Source organism: Hyaena hyaena, unplaced genomic scaffold, assembly GCF_003009895.1.
Source record: "Hyaena hyaena isolate Hyena2069 unplaced genomic scaffold, ASM300989v1 scaffold_432, whole genome shotgun sequence".
Lineage (NCBI taxonomy): Eukaryota > Metazoa > Chordata > Mammalia > Carnivora > Hyaenidae > Hyaena > Hyaena hyaena.
In genome coordinates, this window is record NW_024081063.1 from 1,238,827 (window position 1) to 1,263,846 (window position 25,020).

Sequence of the window (25,020 nt, forward strand, 5' to 3'; positions counted from 1 at the left end):
CATGTTAAACATAATACAAGGTAGACGGATTTCAGGTGTAAAGGGGGAAAGAATCCCAGTCACTTTTGCCGCAGAAAAACCTGCAACTTAGGATAATCACTTGGTATTTTTATTGTAAAAACCATCAGACTTCCAAATGATTTAAAAACCTTTCCAATATTATTTAATGAAAAAGTCTTACATTGTCACATATAAGATATATCAGCGTGTACTACTCATCCATCATATGTAATGAAAAACACCACTGTTGTATGCTTGGAAAATCCTCCAACCCATTCTCTAATGAGTGTCTGTTATAATTTAAAGGGTATTTTCTCCACTCAAATTAAAAAAAGAATCTATTGTAAGGTTACAATCATTTTTTACCAAAGCAATTCCTACTTACATGCTTCACATAGTCTCATGAAAAAATAATTCCATTGTTCCTAATCCCTGATGCAAGGCACTTCATAGCACCCGCATGAAACACCGATGTAAACAGCAGTACAGTACAGGAGTTAAATAACATGAGTGACTTTCACACAGCTTGACCTAGACTAAAGGAAATATAAAATCCGTAAGAGCCACAGCTAAAAAGTATGTTAAGATTCACAAGAATTTGTTTCTCTTATTATATAGAGAAGAACAGGCCATATAATCTCTTAGGGAAAAAACCTCATAAATATTTTCATCTCGAAAACCAGTGTGCTCCCTGGGTCTGCATGAAATCAGGGTCTTCAGAAGTGACCAGAAGTAACTGCAGATGGCATTTCTGAATACCCAGCTTTACTATCCACCAGACCAAGTAGTCTGGACTCTCTGTAGCACCATGGAAAAGGCATTAAAAAATCACAAAAGTATGTTACTTCAAACTAACCCTGCCACGAGGCTCACTTAGTCCACAGTAACAGACAGCAATGACGCAGAGAACATTTTTTAAGTTCCTGCTTATTAGATTTATGTAGCAAGGAAAATTGTTATTTTAATACATCTCACGTACATAAAGCACCAGTTTAAATAAGATTATCAAACACCCCCATCATCTTGTTGCTCAGCCTGAGTTCATTTCTCACCACCTTCCACGTTACACCCTTAAAGCCCAGGAGGTGCTAGACACTGTTAAGAAAAATTCAGTTACTTCCCTGTCAAATGTATGTCTCTCAAGTAAAACACGGAGGAAGTAGCAGCCTCTAAAAGGTCGACTGCATTCTCTGGAACTTACCATCCCAGCAGAGCAGTTTCTGCCTGTACTAGAGGATTACCACGCAGGGGTGAGGAGGCCAAAGGCAGGGCTCGGTGCCCTGTCAGAGGAGGCCGGGTTAGCCTTGCTGCCGGAAGGCCACACTTGACATTGCTACTGCTGAGCAACTCTCCCAAACACTTCCTGCTCGGGAGGCCAAGGGGTCTGAGGGTGAACACGCCTCAGGGAGCCCATCAAAGCCCGCTAAACACCACCCAATGGGACTCCACTGTGGGCTAACTTCACATATGGAATTCAACACATCTGCCTCTTTACCAGCGGTAACTATTATTCGCGTGCCCTTCTGAGGCACGCTAAGGAATAATGGTATATCTGGGTTTATGCACAATTCATAATCAAGTATAAATATTCACACAACTGCATTTTAAAATTACAGATTAAAAGTGATTCCCCAAAGAAAGTCAATTTCTTCATAATGAAATATACTTTATAAAAAGCTGGAATGGTGGTTAATTCAAATACAAAAACTCAAAAATCCGTGCTTTTTCCTTCCAAACTTACTTAGGTTCATACAGTTGATTCTCCCACGCAACCGTATTACGATTCTATCACCAGAATAAAATACTAATAAAATGCTTCAGTTAGCAAACTGATAGCCACTCTTGACAACTGCAATAAAACTGCAGCATTTAGGTAGAGCTGAGAGACACGAGTCTTAAGCATGGTTTCCTTCTTCCTGTTCTTGCATCCCACAGTGATTATTAAAGGACGGAATCTGGTCTGTAAACGACTGGGTCATCCACTGCCCATTTGGAATGTCACTGAACGCTGATTCTCCACTGTCTGCTGCCAGGAGGGAGAAGAATGTTAGTTCATTCCATCGAAAAGCTTTACACGATTCATCAAGAGATGTTTGGGGGCACCTAGGTGGCTCAGTCGGTTAAGAGTCCAACTTCAGCTCAGGTCATGATCTCATGGTTTGTGGGTTCGAGCCCCACGCTGGGCTCTGTGCTGACTGCCAGCTCAGAGCCTGGAGCCTGTTTCAGATTCTGTATCCCCTTCTCTCTCTGACCCTCCCCTGCTCACACTGTCTCTCTCTCTCTCTCTCTCTCTCTCAGAAATAAATTAAAAAAAAAACATTAAAAAAAAAAGATGTTTTGCAGTCCAATGAAGGGGGACTGCTGTTAAAATAGCAAGCTTCTTGAATACAATAAGTTTCTGTTCTCTCGGCAGATAGGGGACTAAGAAACCCTTACTTGTTATTCAAGGAGAGAATGTGATTAGATGACTTAATGACTTAATTAAAATAAGCTGTTAACACTGACAAAGTGAAACCTCAGATAACCCTCACATTTCACTATCAGTCATTAACAAGATTTTCATAGTACCATTCCCACCCTTCAGTGACTCATTCTCTTTTAAAAAATAAAGCACATTTCCCCAGGCCTGACAAAACCAAGGGTTTGAAAGAAACAAACAGGGAGGGGCTCCTGGGTGGCTCAGTCAGTTGAGCCTCTGACTCTTGATTTTGGCTCAGGTCATGATACCAGGCCAGGGTCGTGAGATGGAGTCCTGCTGCAGGCTCTGCACTGGGTGTGGAACCTGCTTGAGATTCTTTCTCCTTCTGCCCACCCCGGCTTGTGTGCATGACCGCTCTCTCGCTCTAAGAAAGGAAAGAGAGAGAGAAAGAGAAAGAAAGAAAAGAAAAGAAACAAGAAAAAAGAAACTACCACACCAAAAGGAACATACTTAGCCCATTGGAAGAGAAGCCGCAAGGGTCACTATTGCACAGATTTTCAGCATAAGCACCGCCATACGCTGCTTCGTAACCTGGATCGTATTTTTCTTCCTTAACAGCCATCTTCTTTGCATCCTCTGTGGAGAGGGTAAAAGGGGTTTAAAACTGATTTTGTACAACAGTTTTGAAAACATCTTAATCAGACATCCTCGCAAACAAATCTTTTTCCTGAATCTTCAAGTGTGTGTGTGCAGAGATAGATCTTTGTTGTCATTTTTTAAACTCTTCATAACATTTACGAAATTAACTCACAGGGCCTGTAAAAGCCTGTCAGACTTAACTTCAGCGAGGCCACAATGTTCTTTTGGTCTTCAGCATCTGCAGGAACGCCCACGACAGACGGATGACTTTGAGAAAAGGAGACTTGAACAGTGCCTACCATCCGTCGTCAGACAGTACAACATAACCGTTCTCTCTCCTGCTGTTAGCCCCACAGCTGCTTTCAGTACATATGTATCCACGACGTGCAGAAACAGGGTGAAGATGGGAACATACCTTGGGCCAGCTGGAGATCAAATGTATATTGCACCTCTTGAACATCTGTGTTTCGTTCAATGCCTTTCAATTGATCTCGTAAGTCTTTCAGCTTAATGTAGTAATGAACTTTGTCCTGGGCTCGAGGAAACTGAGCACATCTTGCACTCGATGATGGCATAACGTAGCAGAGCTAGAATCATAAAAGTTTACAGTTACGTAAATCTTACAAGTCTACTGAGTCCACTCACACTGAGAATAAAAAATTTTTCTTTGGGGGGATTAATTATGACGCCTATCACATATTAATATATGTAAAATCAATAAAAGTGGTTGTGTCTCAAGTTCAAATTTGTAAACTTTACTTATTACAAAGTCAATAAATCAAAAACAATGAGGCTTTCCCCCATGTTCATTTACCAATTAACAGTCTTGTCTTTTTAAAGGTAAACATATGGTTCACAATTCTAAAGGCACAAAAGCACACAGAAGCATTCAAAGCCCAAAAGTCTTCCTGCCCAATTCTGTCTCTATCAACCTAGTTCTCTTCCAGAGGCAATCAAAGTTGGCTGGTTCCAGAGGTATGCTATGAATAAGAAATCAAATGTCTCCAATGTATGTACTCTCCCTCACGAGAATATGTTGTTTATTCCCTGTTCTATACCTTGCTTTTTTACTCAACAATGTATTCAGAGACAATTCTGTATCAGGTATCTAGAACAGAGTAAGACTTTTTTTTTTAATGTTTTATTTATTTTTGAGAGAGAAAAAGACACAGAGACAGAGCATGAGCAAGGGAGGGTCAGAGAGAGAAGGAGACACAGAACCCGAAGCAGGCTCCAGGCTCTCAGCTGTTAGCACAGAGCCCAATTTGGGGCTCAAACTCACAAACCGTGAGATCATGACCTGAGCTGAAGTCAGACGCCTAACCAACTGAGCCACCCAGGCGCCCCAAGACTTTCTTTTTCTGCGGCTGTGTAGTACTTGAGTACTTATTTAACCAAAGCCCAGCTGTGGGCATTTAGGTTGTTTCCAGTCTTTTATTATTATAAGGTGTAGTGAAAAATCTTGTACATATTTCATTTTGAATATGAGTGAGTGTATCTCTTAGATAAATTCCTAGAAGTGGAATGCCCAGGAGAAAGACATTTGCATTTACCGTTTTGGATAATGGTGACAAATTGTCCTTCATAGAATACTAAATATATAAATATATATATCACATATATATCAAAGAGCGAGGTTGCTAGATTATGGAATTTCCAGTTGCAATTTCTTGCAACTTTTATACTGGCCTCCATAACATTATAGAAAACAAATTATTCTTTTTCTTTTGTGTAGAAAGCATTTGGAAACTCCTGACTCATAAAGATATATAGGTACAAATGCTACCAGGTTTTTTAATAGCACATTTTCAAATCCCAAGGTATTCTTCAATTAAAATGATCCAGAAATTTTGTTTCAAATGAGAATCACTAACATCAACAACTGTGAAAATTTCATGATAAAGAATATATTTTAAAAGATAAAAGTGATTCCAGCTCATTATAAGAGCTAAAACTACCTATCATGATAGGATTCAAGTTCAGTTAGTACTGCACTGTTACATTACATATATCCAAGAGATGTACCTGAGTCTCATCTGCCTCCTTAAGGGACAATAATGAGGTAATCCATAAGAAGCAATGAACTCACCGGTACAGTCTTACTAAAGTAGGGAAGTGTAGGTCTTGGTTTAAACAAAGACCAGGGTTACCACCTACTTTATCAATCACATATTTGTAACAAGTTAAAAACAGAAGAAATTTAAAAAGGAAAAGTTCAAATGGAGATGGCAGGAACTTTATTCTGAGGTCTCAACAAAAACCTGTTGGCACAATGGCTTCTCCATCACTTAAAATGCTGTTGGGGTGCCTGAGTGGCTCAGTCAGTTAAGCAGCTGCCTTCAACTCAGGTCACGATTTCAGTTTGTGGGTTCGAGTCCTGCATCAGACTCTCTGCTGCTTGCGTGGAAGCCATTTCATTTCCTCTGTCCCCCTTTCTCTCTGCCCTTCCCCCACTTGTGTTCCCTTCCTCTCTCTCAAAAATAAATAAAAATTTATTATGAAAAACAAAACAAAATAGGGGCGCCTGGGTGGCTCAGTCGGTTAAGTATCTGACTTTGGCTCAGGTCATGATCTCGTGGTTCGTGGGTTCGAGCCTCGCACTGGGCTCTGTGCTGACAGCTCAGAGCATGGAGCCTGCTTCAGACTCTGTGTCTCCCTCTCTCTCTCTCTGCCCCTCCCCCCACTGTGCTCTGTCTTTCTCTCTCAAAAATAAGCAAACATAAATAGATAAGAAAGTAAGTAAAGGAATAAAATGTTGTCTATAACACATGGGTGTATTCTTGTATGTTGTTTTTTAAAACTTGTGCACAACTTAAAATTATACTTAAGAAGCAAAATTTGAACTAAGTGTCTGCAGAAGTGATACAGATAACGGTCTGAAGACCACTGTTTCTTTATGACGCCTTTATGCCTAAGGCAGTAGTAAATAGTACCAAGTGTCAGGCAGGCTGGCTGGATGTCTGTCTGCAACTGGACTGTATACTATTTATATGGCCCCACAATGACACTGGGCCAAGGTATACAAACAGGGGGCACTGAGCAGTTACATAATCAGGTGCATGTGTGCAGTTACAGGTTTGTTTCATACCGAATAAGGGCTAACCTACTTGAATTTGGTAAGACTATGCCATTAAATAGATTTTGAATGTAGTATGTTAGCCGGCTCCTCTCAGTATTTTAGCCAAATAACATCAGTAAGACCTTTTATCTGACAAATGTTTCTTTCTTGAATAATAGTATCTGAATTAATCTGCAACTATTAGTTTGAGTTGATAACTATTACTCAACAAAATCCAGTGCTTTTTTTTCACAGCGCAAATTACAATGGATAGGACAAAGAAAAAAGGAAAGCTAGCTAGAAAAAAATTCATATTTAGCTGATTTACAAATGTAATTTTAAGGACTTACAGTTTCTGTGTCTGGGATCTTATGGGGTTGAAGGCCAAATTCTAAGTTTTTAACCTTAACTCCAAATACTTCTTTACTAAAAATTTCATAAATACCTAAAATGAAATACATATTTACATTACATACTTACATTACATAATGTTAGCAAAGAAAAAAGACAAAATTTAAAAGTAAATCTTACACTTTCCATTAAACACTGCTATTCGTGGCTGATATTTCTGTAATTTCTGCACTAGAATACGTCCTCCTTCACGAAATTCTTTACTGAAATTGAAAAATGGTCAAAATATAAGTATGGCAATATTTATAATTGGCTAAATTCAGATAGGTTTGAATACAACATCATATACTTGTGAAGCTCAGCTGGAACTTGGTACATACAGTATTCCTAGAGTATATGAGGCACCAGCATGGCCAGGTTCCAACCTATAAAAATCAGTGTAATCACCTGGACAGATCTTTGCTGCCTGGTGTTGTCCTTTCCACCATATTGGTAAATCCAATACCATACTTTCCTGGTAAAGTGTGATCATCCATATGGTTCAGCTGCACCTCACTCAGGCCTGACATAAACAGACACTTCCCTGTGAAAGAGAGGTCAGTTTATTTCCATGTAGGCCAAAGGTTTTTGCCCCATGAACCACTATGGTAATCTACATTTTATTCTGAAATTAAAAAAAAAAAGGTTTAGAATATTTAAAAAATTATAGATCAAATGCCGTATCAAGCGATTACTGTGTGCTAATAAATCCTTTCCCCGGATTATCCCATCTAATCGTACCGATCTTATGACATGAATTACTACTGTTATCTCCTCTTCACAGGGCAGTTAAGGTAAATGGCTGTCGAGAATACAGCCAGCCAGTGTAGACAACTTCAAAACTGTTTTTCTTTCTAGAAACTAGTTCCTCCACCACTTGCCACTGGAAAACCTCCAGCAAACAAACATACACCAACAGAACCAGAACATTCAGACACTTTGACAATGGAAAAAATGAAAAGTTCAAATGTCTCTTAGAAATTTTTTTTAAATAATGGAGTCCGTATGTCCTTAGTTCCAGAACACATTACTATATCTTTGGCACTAAATGTTTTTAATGTTACTCTTAGAGAATCAACTAGTATTTGGTGAGGGCCTACTGCGTGCCTGTTCCTAGTAAGTGGTGGCAGGTAAGTCGACTTACATATTAAGACAATATAATCGTAGTTACGATTGGGATTAAAATTCCCTCTACAAGTATGAGGGTCTTTAATACAGATATAAGTATCTGTAGAGAATGTCTCTAATCACAGAATTTCCTAACTATTACAGCTTGATTCCCCAAGATCAATGCATTTCATCTCTCTGAGGAAGACTAGCAGAAATCTGGAAAGGTCAGTGCTCTGTCTGTATGGGCACAAGAGGGCACAAGATGTACTATCATTGCTGTGACTGTAGGTAACAACTAAAAAAGAAAATTCATTTTAAAAAATTATTGAAACTCACTTAAAATAATTAGCAAAACAAAAGAGAAAGTGCTACTTTTCTTGCCCCTCCCCTCCGCTCTTACACCAAATCGTGAACAATGACATACCTTTTTTAAGCCTTTTATTTTTGTGCATGCATGCACAGAAAACATGTTTGTATCTGGGGGCGCCTGGGTAGCTCAGCTGGTTGAATGTCCGACTCTAGATTTCCACTCAGGTCATGATCTCGTGGTCTGTGGGGTCAGCCCCTAATAGGGCTCAGTGCTCATGCTTGGAGCCTGCTAGGATTCTGTCTCTCTATGGCCCTCTCCCCTTGTGCTCTTCCCCCTCCCCTCAAAAGAAATAAACTTAAAAACAAAAAACACACACAGTTTGGCTAAAAACCAAAACAACCCCCCCCCCCCAACTATTAACGAAAATATCCAGTTTAAAAGTAGAAAGCAAGAAAAGGAACTACTTACAAAAATGGTTTCCAGGTCCAGGGTAATGATGCCCTTTGTAAGCTGCCATCAGTCCTGGGTTTATGCCAATCTGCAAAAAATGTGTATACACTTAAGTCTTGAAAAGTAGGGTTTACGCCTGAGGGCTTCTGTGGAGTAGTGACGGATAAAACTAAACATATTAAAATAAAAATTTAATCCAGCATCATCAGCAATACTGTTTATCAAGTACTTATTCTTGATCTGAATAAAGTATTTCATTTTGAGGGAAAAAAAATTGTTTATATCATAAGTACTGCTGTTATTTTAAAAACCAGTTAAAAAAAAAAAAGCAGAAACAGACCATAAACACAGAGAACAAACCGGTGGTGGCCAGAGGCAGGGGAGATGGGCAGAGGGGGTGAAGGAGAGTGGGAGGCACAGCACAGGGAACAGCCGACGGTGTGGCAATAGTGTGCGGTGAGGGATGGCAGCTAGGCTTGCTGTCAGCACAGCATAATGAATACAAACTTGTAAATCCCTGTGTTGTACGCCTGAGACGAATGGAACAGTGTCTCAACTATACTTCAATACAAAAAAAAATTTTTAAACAAAAATAAATTTTAAAAATAAAAACCAGTTTGACTCCCTTGTGTCCTCAGGCCCCCACCCCCAACCACTTGGCTAGAAAGAGAGAGGTCGGGGCCCAGCCACAGCCTGCCTCTCTGCTCCCACCAAGCCGCCTACTCCACAGCATCTACAGTTGTTTGCAGGCTGATGTTTCTTACAGTTACGGACACAAATCAAAGCTCAAAATCAGTATTATCCTTTACGGAGAACTCACAGGTAACGGGCAATCTAAGGGATTCATGTGGATTATTGTATCCAACTGCAATCCTATCATCAATAAGGAAACTGGTGAGTAGGAAGTTTAAGGCTTGACCAAGGTCATACCCACATGGCAGGATCTCCCTACTCTGGAGCCCATCCTCTTAAACGCATCCACATAATACAATCTTATGAAAGTGACAAAGTGACACCATTTACTACCAAAAGGAATTTTAGAACTGGTTCAACAAAATGCTATCTGCAAGAACAGAGGTTACGTAAAGTTAATTCACCAATACTATTTATAAAAGCAAATGAGGACAAAAATCCTTACAATCACAATGTCCAGATTGAACGTCAAAATGTCCGGGAGGGTCTTGGTTAAAAGTTCAGCTTCTGAAACACCATTAAAACGGTCTACCTTTCTTTTCACTTTAAATGTGTCTGTAATTTTTTCTTGCTTTTCTTTTGATTTTGCGGACTTGCCAGATTTTTTGGCCTCAGCAGGCTTTTTGGGTTCTACTGGTTTTTTTGGTGGTGTTGCTCTGGGTTTTCTTTTCCTTCCTTTTGGAGTCTCTGAAACACAATAATTTCCAGGATATGGATGCAGAAAGACATAACTTATGAACATCAGATAGCTTTCCCAGCAGAGTCGCGTATCAACGCCCTTGCTCCCCTTGTCTCCTGTCTCCTGGCCTCACAGTCCTCTGCAGTACCCTCCCCTTCCTTCACCTTGGGTCCCGGTCCTCGAGGCCCTACACCCTGCCCTCCTTCCCCTGCTGGCTGTGCTCAGGATGAAACATACATAATAATCATAGATGGACTTCCCATAGGCTCTGACCTGTCATCTAGATCTCCCCAGGGAGTTAAAGCATCCATGTACTATTTCATGGAAGTTCTAAATGTAAATACATAAAGAGCACAATAAACAAGTAAATAAGCAGATAGAAAAACAGGGATGAAAGGAAATATTTTTTAAAATATTTATTTATTTATTGGGAGAGTGCAAGAAGGGGGAGGCAGAGAGAGGGGACAGTTGATCTGAAGCAGGTTCTGCGCCGACAGGCTGACAACGGCAAGCCTGATGTGGGGCTTGAACTCCTGAACTGAGAGATCATGACCTGAGCTAAAGTCGGGCACTCAACCAACTGAGCTACCCAGGTGCCCCAGGAAGGGAAACATTTTAATTCAATTTCTGAATAATTTCTAGCAATAGAAAACCTCAAATGGCTTGTGGACTTGTTTCAGAGATGAGTGTATATTCTGTTCCACATAGAGCCACAGAGGTGAATTTAGAGGTGCTAAAGATGAAATCTCTGGGCTGGAAAGTAGTCTTCAAAAGGTAAGACCAGGGGGCGCCTGGGTGGCTCAGTAGGTTAAGTGTTTGACTTTGGCTCAGGTTATAATCTCACAGTTCGTGGGTTCAAGCCCTGTGCTGACAGCTCAGAGCCTGGAGCCTGCTTCAGATTCTGTGTTTCCCTCTCTCTCTGCCCCTCCTTGGCTCCTGCTCTGTCCCTCTCTCAAAAATAAATAAATATTAAAAAAAAGAAAGAAAGAAAGAAAAAGGGCAAGGCCTGGGGGGCACCTGGGTGGCTAAGTCAGTTAAGTGTCTGGACTCTTGGTTTTGGCTCAGGTCATGATCTCACAGTTTGTGAGAGTTCGAGCCCTAAGTTGGGCTCTGCACTTACAGTGTGGAGCCTACTTGGAATTCTCTCTCACCCTCTCTCTCTGCCCCTTCCCCGCTCTCTTGCACTTTCAAAATAAATGAATAAACTTAAAAAAAAATGCAAGACTAGGGATCTGTCTCAGGACCTAAAGCAGAGCTTCTCAATCTCAGCACTACTAACATTTTAGGTTGAATAATTTTTAGTATGGGGGATGGGGGGAGGTTGTCCTGTATGTTACAGAATGTTTTAACAGCAACCTTGGCCTCCACCCAATAGATGCCAGTAGCAGCACCCTGCCACTCATGACAATCCATGTGGTCTCCAGACACTGCCCATCCCTTGGTAGAGGAGGGGTGGAGGGTGAGGAGGACACCCATGGTCAAGAACAACTGACCTAGAGTTATCCAACAGGAAGGCTTGGTTTTCTTACCCTCGTTTAACATCCTTCTTAACTTCTTAGGCCCCTCCTTCATTCTACTCTTATTAGGCAGCTCCCTAACCCAGCCCTGTCCCTCCCCTCTTCTACCCTATGCTGATTTAGTCACTCCCTACGCCAAGGGGTCCACCTCCACTGGCTTGCAGCTGGGGAAGTCCCAGTACTGCCTGCCCAGAGAAATAGGAGAGTCATCGGCAGGGCTATCTCCAATGCAGTGCAGTCAGATGTGCTTCTGGAATCATAAAATGAAACTCTTGAGCACATTTCTCACACAACACTGCTACCGGAGAAAACCATTACCTTCTCTCCATCCCATCAGGTCTTCCTCATTTCATCCCCAGATTATTCAGTCTCAAATCCACTTTTTGCCTCCAAATTCTGCCTTACTCCCCACCATCCATTCTATCCTCCAGAATTTTTCCAGGCTGACTTTTAGAAAGTTATTCTGTTTAAGTCACCCTCTGCTTCCATTCTCTCAAAAGCTCTCTACCACCTTCAGGAGAGAATATACATTCTTCAAGTTCCAAGCCACTTCCCAGCTGCACTGATCACTATTTTTTTGCTGAATACCAGACTCCAATGACACAGAATCACTACTCTTTAACTGTCATGCTTCTTCACACTGCCTTTTGCCCAGACTGGAATGTTCCCCCATTCCCTTCTCCATGGGGATAGTCTCCTCACCCTGGGCTTCGAGAGCTCTGGGAAGCTGCCTCTGAACCTTGGTCCGAGTTAGTGTCACCGATGAGCTCTCACAGCATCCTGTGTCCCCTTCACCATTGTGTGCTTAGAGCACAACATGTGTTTACTTACTATTCTCTCCTACTAGATTATGAGATATTAGAGGGGAGGATCCATGTTCTTTTATTCCACCAAACGTATCACAAGGCCTGGCACATACTTAAAGAGTGGTTAAAAAATTTAATACTAAAATAAAACAAGAATTCATGATTAAACCCTTTCTCACAAAAGTTGGCCAACCCAATAGCTAATTTCCTAAAGCACCCTGAGGAAAACCACCTTGCACAGGTCCCTGAGCAGGCACTGGTTCCGGAACTTCTGCTGGCATGTGCTGCTCGCCCACAACAGCCATACCAGGAGCTTCAGCCATCATTTGTGGAAACGGGAATGTGTAAAAAGCTTGAGCTTGCTGAAGGGAGCAGCTGAAAGAACAATTAAGTACAAGACATGACAATAAAATTACCTGACTAGAAGTTTAAACAGTCAGCTTTAAAAAACTTCAGGATCCAAACACTCTGTGGTCAGACTATAATATTTAGAATTGATAATAGGGGGAGAAGGGAGGAGGAAGGTCTCTTCCTGAACGTGCATATTCACCCGATTTTTACTTTGTGCCTAGTAACCAGTACTAAGGAACTCTCCCAGTGATTAACGACAAGCTGTGTCATCAATAAAACTTGCCAGGCCTGTCAAGTCAGCCTGTGTTTTCTCTGAAATGAGATCATAGGGATTTGCTAGCAGAGAGACTTAAAAGGCACAGTAGCTCATACAGGGTTAAAGTGTCCATACAGTTTATCTCTATCTTTACATCTAATTCTTTTGTCGTAAGATCCCCTCCAACCTAACCCCAGCCAGCTTTACTGAGATACAACTGACATGAAACTTTGTGTAACTTAAAGGTTATGATGTGTTCATTTGGTACATATATTGCAAAATGATTACTAAGTCTTAGCTAATACCTCCATCACGTAACATAATTACCATTTCTTTTTTGTAATGGGAACATTTAAAGTCTGCTATCTTACCAACTTTTGAGTGTACACAGTACAGTATTATTAGCTTGAATCACCACCATATACATGAGATCCCCAGAACGTGGTCATCTTATAACTGGAAGTTTACACCCTTCCACCAACAGCTCCCCATTTCTGCCTTCCCTCCAGTCTAACTTAAGGTTCTCTTTTGGTTTACTTGCCTTTTTAATGACTTATACTAATGGATCTGGTTTTAAATTGTTGCTGGGTTTTTACCACTAGATGAGGGCTAGAAATGGACATTCTGCACATATCTGTCAATGTATGGGGGAAAAAACACTTTAAATCTCTTTTCTGAACATTTTTCAGCCTTTGTTCCAAGTACTCAGTTCAATATAAGGAACACAAAAAACAATGGCCTAAAACAAATTCTCATGACTATACATCACTATCTCAAACTGCTGCCCTTAGCACAAAGCTATGGAAGCAAACATGTATTTTCTGAAACTCAAGTTACATCTAATGCCAAACGATGCCATCATATACACAGCAGGAAGGAAAACACTAGGAAAAAAAAATGGGTAAGTGTCATTTACCAGTTGGGAGAGAAAAGTCATGTTTTCTGTGGCAAGCTACACACTTATTAGTTATGGGGAAAGAAAAGGGGAAACTCAGAAAGTAGAGATTATTAGGAAAAACTAGGGGCGGCCAGGGACTCAGTTGGTTAAGTGTCTGACTTTGGCTCAAGTCATGATCTAGAGGTTCATGAGTTCCAGCCCCAACTTGGGGGTCTGTGCTGACAGCTCAGAGCCTGGACCCTGCTTAGGATTCTGTATCTCCCTCTCTCTCTGCCCCTCCTCGGCTCACTCACTCTCATAAATAAAAAAATAAAATAAAATAAAATAAAACAAAATAAGATATGGATGCTCAAAGACAGGAGTCAAATCCTCATGGACAAATCACTGGGGAGGAATTTTAGCTTCAAGCTATCTTTAAGGGTAAGCTGGCAAAGAAAAGGTTAACAGAAAGGTATTACATTGTATCTTATGACTTTTACTTCTTTAAATATATTGTTTCCAGTTATATAAAAAAATAGGTACAACAATGCAGTAAACTTTAATCCAATAACATGAAAAAAATACAATGCAGCAAAATTAATGTACTGATATTTTTTAAAGCACAGAAAATGTTTAATATGGACTTTAAAGTAGAAAGGAACATGAAACAGTATTGTAACCTAAGGCTACATGTCGGGAAAATATGTAGACAAGTCTTAGAATCTCAAATATAAAACCTGAAGAGAAGGAAAGTGCTTACTTAAATCATGCTCAGCACAGAGTAAAATGTCCTTTTTTTCCGCCACACTTCTCTTTAATAATATTCATAGCTCCTTTTGATTAATTGTAAAAACATTGGTTGTTCAATGTTTACAACTTAAGTGCTCTAAGGAGGGGTCAGATATTGCTAGGTGACACTGAGAGATCTTGTATATTGTTAACCTTCAGGAATTCTAGCACAATGAACTGTAACCTTTGATTGTGGCCAGCGGCTGTTAACTCACAATTTAGCGAGTGGCCCAAGAATGCAGGATGTCTGTTCTTAGTCTGTCACACTGTCAGGAGGGCAACCTGCCACCCTCGCCAGTGTTTCTGGCCACCACTCTCAAGAGTTTCGCAGATGTGTTCCATTTTGAGCACTTCACAAAGTCCGAACTTAAAATATTTAATTTAGGAAGATTCTACATAGCAAAAGGATTCTGAACTTTAAATAATAAATTTCCAAACTGTGGCTTTCGCATATTTAGGGGTCATTAAATTCTGGAGCTCAGAACCTGAAAATTAAAAGTTTAGAGATCAGTTGCCTGAAGATAAAGCGAAAAGAAAAAAAACCCAGAAGTTTTATTTTAGAGATACGTATCAATTTTGAAAGAAATTGAGAAACTTATGTATAATATCAGCATGTCCCTTAATCCTTCTAAAAATGACCTCTGGTACTTTACAGGAAGTTAAAATAGAACAGAAATAGGAAAATAAAGATATGAAAAATATGATGTGTAAGTTCTAAGGTAATACACTATTTTGAGTGTTAAATTTAGTCTTCCCAACAGAACAAAAGGAAAGAGAGTACAATACAATGTTCTTATTACTTGGCAGAAGCAAGCAAAAAACCTTTGAGAAGTTCAAAGATAGATAATTTAATTTCCTATTATCCAGCAATAATTACATCTGTAGGCAGCATAAACCTGTTCAACCTCCTCAATTAGAAGATACTTAACACGGTTGTTGTATTTATATATGCTTGCCACTCCGTAATTCAGAATCACGCAAAATTTACAAGACTCATTTTCTCTGTGCAAGGGGCGGCGACATGAGAGTACTTGGTCATCACTCATCCTCTCGGGACCGGAGTTCCCTCACCATGAAAACGATTTCTACATATATGGACAATATGTAGGAAATGGGACCAAATCTGTCCAGACTCCAAACAGACCCCAAAGAGTTTTTATTTTCTGTAACTCATATTTGATACAAATTTCCAAGCGTGAGGGATGACCTTATTTCCCCTTGCCCTTTTTCTTGCCTATCATTGGTTTGTCCCCACACTGCTAGGTGCCATTCTCCTTTGCCTGAAGCTACCCTCCCCACCCCCCCCACCCCCGTCTCCTAGTCTCCATTCACAGCCCTCTTTTGGCGGGGGTGGGGGGGTGGGGGGAGAATTTCTACTCATTTTTATTCACTCCTCCAAAAAGCATCACAGGCAACCACACCCTTGATTAGCCCTCCATGGCTACCCACCCCAGTGGATACAAGTCTCTTCATGATCCAGAAAGGTGTGACTCAGCTAAGGTGATGAGATTCTCTTCCACTCAGGGTCTTTTGTGGCCCTTCTGCTTGCGGCAATGGCAGCGCCCCGAGACTTAGCATACGTGTCCTTGCATTCTTGCCCTGGAGGGTCTTTCAGCCTGGAAGTATGATGCAGTCACACTCCGGGGCAGCCAGCAGTCAGTTCCCTAGGAGGCTGAGGCTTTCTGCTTGGATGCTACTAGAGACAGATGCCTCACTAGCAACCGTATGCCCCCATCAAGTCATAACATAAAAGATAGCCACCCCCAAAATTAGAAATGACATCCAAGTGTGTCAATATACAATGATATAAACACAATCAGTACTACCCAACAGAGACACAGGCAAACAAAATTGGGTCTTGCTTTCTCAGATACGATCTCTGGAATGATCCGCACTGGCATGAGGGTAGGGGACATCTGGAGTAGGGAGGGCAGCACACGACAGACAGATGAGACAAGACCAAATCAGAGATGCACACCCTGTCTCTTGAACAACAATGCTCAAAGCACTGGTTTTTACAGCTGTCTGAAATTGATATACTGTGTCTTTTCCTAATGAACTCTGTATTTCCTAACAGTCTTGCTTAAAACAAACATACAGCCGACTGAGGAGTCTAATTAATTCAGATTTTGGGCCGTACTTCAAAAACTAACTCTTCAAGGTTGTCTCTAAAATGAACATCTCGAACTTCTTTAATCCACAGGTATTTTCTACTATTCTAAAGATTTAAAAATGTTGCTCTCTTCTATATACATTTGTCTTTGTCCTCTTGGGCTGCAACAACAAAACGCCCTTTAGTGTGTGCTGAGCGCCTCCTTCCTGGTTCACAAGGGTCGCCTTCTGACTGTATCTCCACAAAACGGAGGAGGTGAGGGTTCTCTGGGAGCTCCATTCACGAGGGCCCCACCTCCACATACCGCCACGTTGGGGATTAGGTTTCAACATAGGAATTTTGGAAGAACAGAATCCATAGCAATATTTTATTATTTTAATATTCACATACTATGATTATACAACACTGAATCATTACAAATAACAATCCTGGGCGCCTGGGTGGCTCAGTCGGTTGAGCATCTGACTCTTGATTTCGGCTCAGGTTATGATCAGAGGGTTATGGGATCAAGTCCTGCCTTGAGTTCTGTGCTGAGCATGTAGCCTGTCTAGGATTCTCATTCTCTCTCTCTCCCTCTCTGTTCTACCCACTCTCTCACTAAACAAAGCAAAACACTAACACAATTAGTTCTAAATATTTCAAATGCTTAACTAACGGGAATTAGTTATATAAACCATCATGAAATACCATCATAACTATTTAAAGACTACATTTCATATTGGAAAGTGGACATGTGTGTATTCACCACACATTGCTGGGTATTAACTGTACATAATCTACTAGAAACTATAAATACAAAGATTTAGAATAAGCCAGAGTCCCCAATTCATTCAACTGTTCTTCATAGAGTATGACTTCAAGTTCCCACACTATTCTGTCATTTTTCTGGTGCTTAAAATAAAACAAAATAAAAATTCTCCAGATACAGCCTCATTATCCTGAAACTGAGCAGGGCTCGGCTTCCTCATTCTGGAGTCATACTGCAGGAACCCACATCACACTGTTGATTCAAACTGAGTTTAACGTCAATGAAAACTGCGCTTTTATTACCTCTCCCACACATCGCTGATATTTCTGCACCTGAGCACAGAACGGTGCCTCTTTTGGTAAAAGATGATTCATCATTCCAGCTGTTAGGACTGCTCTGGATTCTGATTCAAACTATCAATTCCACAAACTTCTGCCAGAGTTGGGTCATACACAAACTTTATCAGCATTCCAACAGCACCCTGAAGTTGTCAAATTGCTGAAAAGACCAAGCTGGGGTAGAATAGCATGGCACATCAGTACAGAACTCTTCTCAGCCTACTCTGGATTCTCTCGGCAGTAAACCAGCTTTGCTTTCACCTAACTGGCCTGCCATCAGTCTGTCATCTTCTTGGGCACAGAGAAGTGACATACGGCAGCAGTCAGGGAGGCAGACTTTGGGCCACACTGCCTGGGTTCAAACTTCAGCTCTGCCATTTACTAGCTCAAATTCCTTAACCTCTTTGTCCCAGTTTCCACATCTGTAAAATGGAAATAGTTGTACCTAATTTGTTGGTTATGAGGATTAAATTAGTCAATACATGTAAAGTACTTAAAACAGTGCCTGGTATATAGTAATTTTGCTGTTAACAACAACAAACACAGTAAGACATGATTAAATATTTAGATACCTCCTGTCAACCTCCTCCTGATGCTGTCGAGTCCACTGTCATTATCCAAAAGGGAAATGAACCTAGCTTGGTACATCTTGCTTTTTCCTAAAATTATACTATAACCTCATGGCCACTGGTTCCTTTTAAATATGCTCAATAACAAATGAAAGGTAAAAATTTTGTTTAGGCTCAAAGTCAATAAATTAGAAGACTCCACCTTGGAAGAAACAGGAACTCATGTGTTTATTTTCAGGCTTCAGGCCCCTCACTTGTTTTCTGCAAGTTCTTAAAGACTGCTATAATCTAGTTTCTCATTTGACATGTACCTTACCCAGGCCAGAAAACTGGATTTCTCTTAGAGCAGCTGAAAATGCTCTTAAATGCCCTCATTGATCTTGTCTCCTAAAGCCATTCATTCTGCCATTTCCTGTCTCCAACCATTTTTCTTAACATAGGAGATAACAAAACTCAGAACCAAAGGTTTGTTTTCTGTTATCTACTAATACCTTGCCGGTGGACTAGGCAGAAAACCCAAACCTTTCTTGCCCTTGATGTCAATACCTAACCTAAAAAGTTCTTCTTGGTCTCTAACATTTCTAGAAAGGCTAATTTCATTTAAGGGTTAATCCTTTCAGTCTGTATTTTCAGTAGCCCGTGTCACACGTTTATAGTCATTTTCGATTTGGCATCCCACTTTCCAGTTTTGATACATGCCCTTTCCATGCCAGAGCTCATCAGATACACACAGATCCTAGTCTCCCTTTTTTCCTCTCTGGTTAGACATTAAATATTTGTTATGATACTTGAACTATCTTCTCCTTAAAAGAAAGAAAAGAAAGACAAGAGTCATATTAATGAAATTTTTTTCTTTGAATTTTTTGAAATTACTCTTCCAAAATAAAAAGAAAATTCATTATATCCGGCATTCCCTTCTACTCCTTGATTAGCGTGAAGACAAGAGTGACAGAGAACCACTTTCTCAGGATTACTTGGGGCCTCGGTCATTTCAGAATCCCCAAGGATAAAGCCCTTACACTACTAACACAAAATTCTCTATTTCCTGAGGTTAAAATTTTGTGAGTCAAATTAAAAATGATCTATAACCCTGTGGACAGGTTAAGACAAAACGTAAGCCAATTTTTAGGTAAATATTGTACTGGAGACCTATTACTTTGCTGTGAGGCCCTGAGCAAGGTCTTCTAATGTGTAATTCATTTGACGTTAGGCTTCACCCAGGTTTCAGTTCAGTTCTGCTCTGCAGCAGGATCACAAGGGTGGGAGTGAGTCCAACAAATTCTGGTTAATTCTTTTAAATGCCAAGTTCTTCTGGGAAGGAAGCGCAGTACTTTATTTCTGGATTTGACTGGAAAAGCCAGGATAAAGACCACACCTTGTCGATCTCCTTTCCTAACCTAACCTCTAAAGACTATTTTGGTGATCGAATCCCTCCCACGCAACACAGATTCACAGCATGTCAGAACTGGACTCCACAGATGTCCTATTTTACAGACATGAACAGGCCCAGAGAAGTGAAGTGTCTTGCCTAAGTTCAGGGCCCCGCAGAGTCAGGAAAATTATTAGATCTAACAGAATTTTATTCCAATGTAAAATCATTACTTTTTCTTAAGGACCTGTTACCCTAAGAAATTATTTTTTTTAATTTTCTGCCAGGAGTTCGAATCTCGAAATCTCTGCTTTTGCCAAACGTTCTCTCCACTCAATGCACACATTAAAAAGCAGATTAAATTCACCCCCAAGATCACCAGAAAGCAACTTTAGATAACTTCTTGGGACTATTGGCCATAACACACAATTCAAGAGACTCTGTACCGCAATGTTATCTACGTTGTGGCCCCTGACACTGCTCTTAGTAAGCCGATGGGAAAGGAAGCCACAATAAATCTACTAATTCTAAAATTAAAGCTCCAGGAGTGATACGCGTGATATTCCGTCTTTCTAGCTCTTCGCATAATAACGGAGGGCGAAGCGAAATGCAGGCAAGAATGACAACCGGAAAGATATTAACCGGACACTGCTGGTCGCTAATTAATGCCTGTTAGAGCCGGCAGGATGCCGGGAACACCGGAAGAAGGGTTCAGGCACAGGCGGTCCCGCTTCCGAGCGGCCCGAGGAGGCCGGCGGTGCGCACGCGCAGGCCCGGCCTTTGTACTCGGGCCGCGGCCTTTAAAGACCCCTGCGTGCGTGCGCGCGCCCGCCGGCCAACACGCCGCGAGGGGCGCTGGGGGGAAGGGCGGCGCTCCGCCCCGGCCTTACCTGCCCGCGTTCTCCGCTTCCATTCCCCGCTGCCGCTCGAGTCAGCGGCTATTCTTGCCGGGCAAGCGAGCGACTGGTCTCTGTAGTACCGCGGCGTACCGACGACGGTACGAGGATAATCAGACAGTGGACACGATTGCTGGCAGAACTGGGACAGCGGCTGACGCTCAAGCTCCTCCCCTGAGCTTCCAGCGCCCCCCCCCCCCCGCGTCTCTACCCCCACCTCCGCGCGGCACTTCCGTCTGCTCGGTGCCAAATCCCACGCCTCGTGGTCGTCACGTGATGCGGGCAGCCCAATCACGTTTGCTCCCCTCTCGTTGGTTCTTCTGCTCGCCGCGTGGCCTTTCGGGAAGGGTGGAGGACAAAAAGGGCGGGATGAGGAGCGCTGTGGTGATGCAAGCTTTTTGTCCACCCGTATTCGTAGCTGGTGGGCGGGGTGGGGAGGCGGGGGGTGAGGAGCGGGAGGTGTCGTTTGGGGGCGATGTGTAGGTGAGACGGTTATGCTTATCGGGACTATCCCGGCCTTTACACCCCAAATTTTATACTGGTTAAGAACGTGTTTTGCGTTAATTATCAAGTATCCATTATCAGGTGTAATGTGAGGAAAATAAGAGACTTTGGAGTTAGAAAACCTGGGAGTTGAGGTCACCATACCATCAATTTACTGTTGGTCATCAGTTTACTAAAATCTTTAAAATGAGGATAACTAATAAAAACTGGTTTGTAAAATGTAAAGTTTTACGGGAACCGTTGTCTAATTTGCATATGCAAAAATTAATAAAAATATTAATTAAAATTTTAAGTGTACGATGAGTGGCATTTAAGTCCCATGCTCCCTTTATTACGTTACAGACTAGCCCCACTGTTTTATTTCTCAATGGCTCTTACAGCTGGTTTTTGTTTCAGTAATTTTCAAATCGTTACAGGTGTTAGTACAAGGACTTCACTCTTAATGCAGATAGGCTTATTCTGATTCTCTAGTTTGCGTGATGAAAAACACGGCTGCTGTATTAGTTTTTCCGAGTTAGACTGTGGTAACAAATGACCCTAAAGTCTTGTAATCTGGGCGCTGTGGTGCAAGAGCACCCAGCTCCAGGGGTCCCAAACGTACTAGATTTGTCCACTTACCGCTGACAAAATCCAAAGGTAGAGCTAGGAATGGTGGTGAAACAATTCATGTCCCTGAGGCCCACACCGGGAAGACAGCCAGGTAGTCCGAAATAGCTGGAAATACTTCTAGGTTTATGCAAGGGAACTGTGGGACAAGGGCAAGTTGACCACTGCCCTCAGGCCTATCATGCAAGGTCTTGTTGGCATCAGGGCGGTCCTCATTGCTTGAGGGGTACTTTTGGTTCCCAACATGGGATGCATTGCCTGCTGAGTTTCTTGCTGAGTTTAGAGATAACTGAAAAGGAAAACTTAATTAGAAAATACAGACTGTGGTCAAAATGGAGGTGGTAAAGAGGTAGTCCTCTTTCAATCTCAGTGGTTTACAGCAGCACAGGCTTATCGATTGCTCACGAAGGTAACATGGACTGGGAAGTGACTGGCTCTGTGCTTCATGTGTCTTCTTCACTCGGGTCCACTAAGGGGCTTTCATGAGTAAATGCAGAATGATTAATTTGTGTCATATCAGTTGCTTAAATGACACTTTTAATATTTTTAAACTTTTCAGATCTTTTACAGATGCTCTGTCCATTAGTAGGTAGTACTCAGAACCTGACTCATGGTAGATAGTATTTGTTGAATGAATGAACGAACAACAGTCCATTCTCTCTCTCCCTCTGATTTTTCTAAGCACTCAGGACCACAGTCCAGAAAAGTTTTAAAGCAGGTAGCTTACCTCAGTTATTTCAGAGAAAATTCTAGTGACTAAACGTGTGTAAAGGGGCGGCTGGGTGGCTCAGTCCCTGTGAAGAACCCTTGATTTCAGCTCAGGTCATGATCCCAGGGTCCTAGGGTTGAGCCCCATGTCGGGCTCTGCACTGAGAATGGAGCCTGCTCGAGATTCTTTCTCCCTCCTACCCTCTCCCCCACTCTCTCTTTCTCTCAAATAAATTAAAAATAGATAAATAAAAAAATATGTGTGTAAAGAGCTGCAACCTTGATTCTCAACGTTTTCACACATGTGGAGTTACTGTGGGGTGCAGTGCATCCTGGGTCTGCCAGCTCCAGTCATGACCTCAGCAGACCAGCGGCCTCTGCCCAGTTCTACCTTGCAAAAGGCCTGATAGAGATATTGGGGAGCAGGATATCAAACCAGGAATTGGTGAAGCAATTGCAGCAAAGTGGTTCCTATCCGACCAGTCTCTCTCTCACCCTCTGAATCTGAATCTGGAAGCCAAACTTGTGTTTGTGAGCCTTGCCTACCAGAGCTTGGGGAAGCTTAGGACAAATATGCTTCTCCAATCTTTCCCAAGTATGTCTCTACGTTTTTTTTTTTTTTTTAATTTCTAATGTTTATTTTGGAGAGAGAGACAGAGTGTGAGCAGGGGAGGAGCATAGAGAAAGAGAGACACAATCGGAAGCAGGCTCCAGGCTCTAAGCTGTCCGCACAGAGACTGGCATGGGACTCGAATCCACGAACTGTGAGATCATGACCTGAGCCGAAGTCGGACACTTAACTGATTGAGCCACCCAGGCACCCCAATATGTCTCTATGTCAAAGAAACTGTACATAATAGCACAACAGCAAAAGAAGGTCAAGTCACGTTACTTTGTTTCCCTCTTCCTCTCAGTACCTCCTCTCCCTGTGAAGAACCTGATAAGCTTGCTTCCTTCTTAGCTTGTGTTCTGTCCGTCAGTTGCATCTTCTTGTCAACAAGGTTTACCATGAGGGAGGGTTTCCAAACTGCAGATTTCCATCCACAAGTGGGTCCTGAAATTAATTAAGCATTAAGGAGAAATACAACAGAATAACAAGTGTCAAAATGTTTATTTATAATAAAGGGAAGTATTGTTTTGTTTCCACATACATATGCACCATGATCCTATAAATGTATTTCTTACTGTGAAACACAATCAAAAAAAGTTTGAAAAGCCATCATAATGGAGCTTATTTTACAAGTGACAGGGAGCAAATGAGGAGACCTGTGGTTCACACTCTCCTGTATCTACTCAGCCTTTTATTATAGGTCTTTAATACTTAAACTATATTTTGTAAAATGGGGTATTTGTGGTGTCACCCTGGGGGAATCGCTACACGTTCCAAGCAAATGATTTAGGAAAAAAAAAATCTGTGTGTCAGGGATTTAACGAACATTTATTTTAGAGGAGTATACAAGATTTTTCTAGGCTTTGAAACTATTGACTTTCCTTAAAATTTACGAGCCTTTGAACATTTTTTCCAGTTAATGTTTAAACTTTTATTTATGTATTTTTAAAGTTTTTGAGTAGATGGTAGGAGCTTGTGCTGAATTGAATAGTGTCTCCCTCACATTTGTTTGCACTTGGCATGTGTGAATGTGGGCTTATTTGAAAACAGAGTCATAGCAGATGTAATCAAGCCAAGATGAAGTCATAGTGGATTAAGGTGGGCCCTAAATCTAATGACTGGTGTCCTTCTAAGAGGAGAGACACGAGATACATACACATAGGACTCATTACTGATAGACTACAATATGAAAGGGAGTTGGGCACTGCATAAAGTGATTTTGGATTCATGGCAGAAAACTCAAAAGATAAGGGCATCTGGCTGGCTCAGATGGCTAAGCATCCAACTCTCGATTTCAGCTCAGGTTATGATCTCAGTGTTATGAGTTCGGGCCGAGTTGGGCTCCATGCCCCACATGGAGCTACTTAAAAACAACAAAAACTGAAAAACTCAAAAGATATAAAAGACAGTTTTTCTCTAAAGTGGAATTGAATCTTACTGGTTTGTCTTTTAACAGCTCTTTAAATCGTTTTTATTTATTTTTCTTTTTAAATATTTACTTGTGGGAGAGCACAAGTGGGGGAGGGGCAGAGAGGGGGGAAAGAAGATCTGAAGGGAGCTCTGTGCTGACAGGCTGATAGCAGTGAGACCAATGTGGGGCCAGAACTCATGAACCATGACATCATAACCTGAGCCGAAGTTGGAGGTTAAACTGACTGAGACACCCAGGTGTCCCCCAAATCGTTTTTAGCTGTGCTAGGCTGGTATTTTGCCGTACTTATCTTGCCTTAAAGATCTTGTCCTGAAATTTCTTATTATGTATTCTATCTCAAGAATTTAAAAAGTATATACTTTATTAGTTTATAAGAATGTATAATTTAAAAATATTATTAGAGGGGTGCCTGGGTGGTCAGTTGGTTAAGCGTCCGACTTTGGCTCAGGTCATGATCTCATAGTCCGTGGGTTCAAGTCCCATGTCGGGCTCTGTGCTGATAGCTCAGAGCCTGGAGCCTGTTTTGGATTCTGTGTCTCCCTCTTTCTCTGCCCTTCCCTCACTTGCTCTCTGTCTCTCTCTCAAAATAAAACAGACATAAAAATTTTTTTAAAATATTATTAGAAGGAATGAAATTATCCTAATAGAAGTTAATGTATTTCTGCATTGCTTTTAGAAAATAGCCTCTGACCTTTAATATGGAATTTAATCAACAACTGCCATTTGCAACAGATATGCCAAGAATTTGATTAATGTTTGGAATCTGATGTAGCTTTCACTTCT

The 25,020-nt window shown here is 41.3% G+C and overlaps 1 protein-coding gene across 4 annotated transcripts; it reads right to left on the reverse strand.

Annotated features, from left to right (window-relative positions):
- Positions 1-137: 137 nt before the first annotated feature.
- On the reverse strand, positions 138-20,478 carry TDG (thymine DNA glycosylase). 4 transcript variants are annotated; one of them, XM_039252890.1, is made up of 11 exons: positions 20,372-20,457; positions 17,508-17,703; positions 12,304-12,446; positions 9,515-9,756; positions 8,395-8,464; positions 6,915-7,050; positions 6,648-6,730; positions 6,467-6,561; positions 3,474-3,645; positions 2,930-3,055; positions 138-2,026 (listed from the first exon to the last, which is right to left on the reverse strand). In XM_039252890.1, the coding sequence occupies exons 3-11, from the start codon at positions 12,395-12,397 to the stop codon at positions 1,896-1,898; spliced, it is 1,149 nt and encodes a 382-aa protein (XP_039108821.1). In that variant the 5' UTR covers positions 12,398-12,446; positions 17,508-17,703; positions 20,372-20,457; the 3' UTR covers positions 138-1,895. The 4 variants fall into 4 exon arrangements, with proteins under 4 accessions (XP_039108821.1, XP_039108820.1, XP_039108819.1 ...); XM_039252889.1 differs by lacking the exon at positions 17,508-17,703 and having other exon boundaries at positions 138-2,023; positions 20,372-20,478; XM_039252888.1 differs by lacking the exon at positions 17,508-17,703 and having other exon boundaries at positions 20,372-20,478.
- Positions 20,479-25,020: the final 4,542 nt, after the last annotated feature.

Excerpts from the sequence above, each read along its gene's own strand:
- TDG (XM_039252888.1), bottom strand. The coding sequence starts at position 20,394 with ATGGAAGCGGAGAACGCGGGCAG. Across the intron at positions 6,731-6,914 it reads GGCAGCAAAGATCTGTCCAG|TAAAGAATTTCGTGAAGGAG; the intron begins GTGATTACACTG and ends TTTCAATTTCAG. Across the intron at positions 3,646-6,466 it reads AGATCCCAGACACAGAAACT|CTCTGCTACGTTATGCCATC; the intron begins GTAAGTCCTTAA and ends TTATGATTCTAG.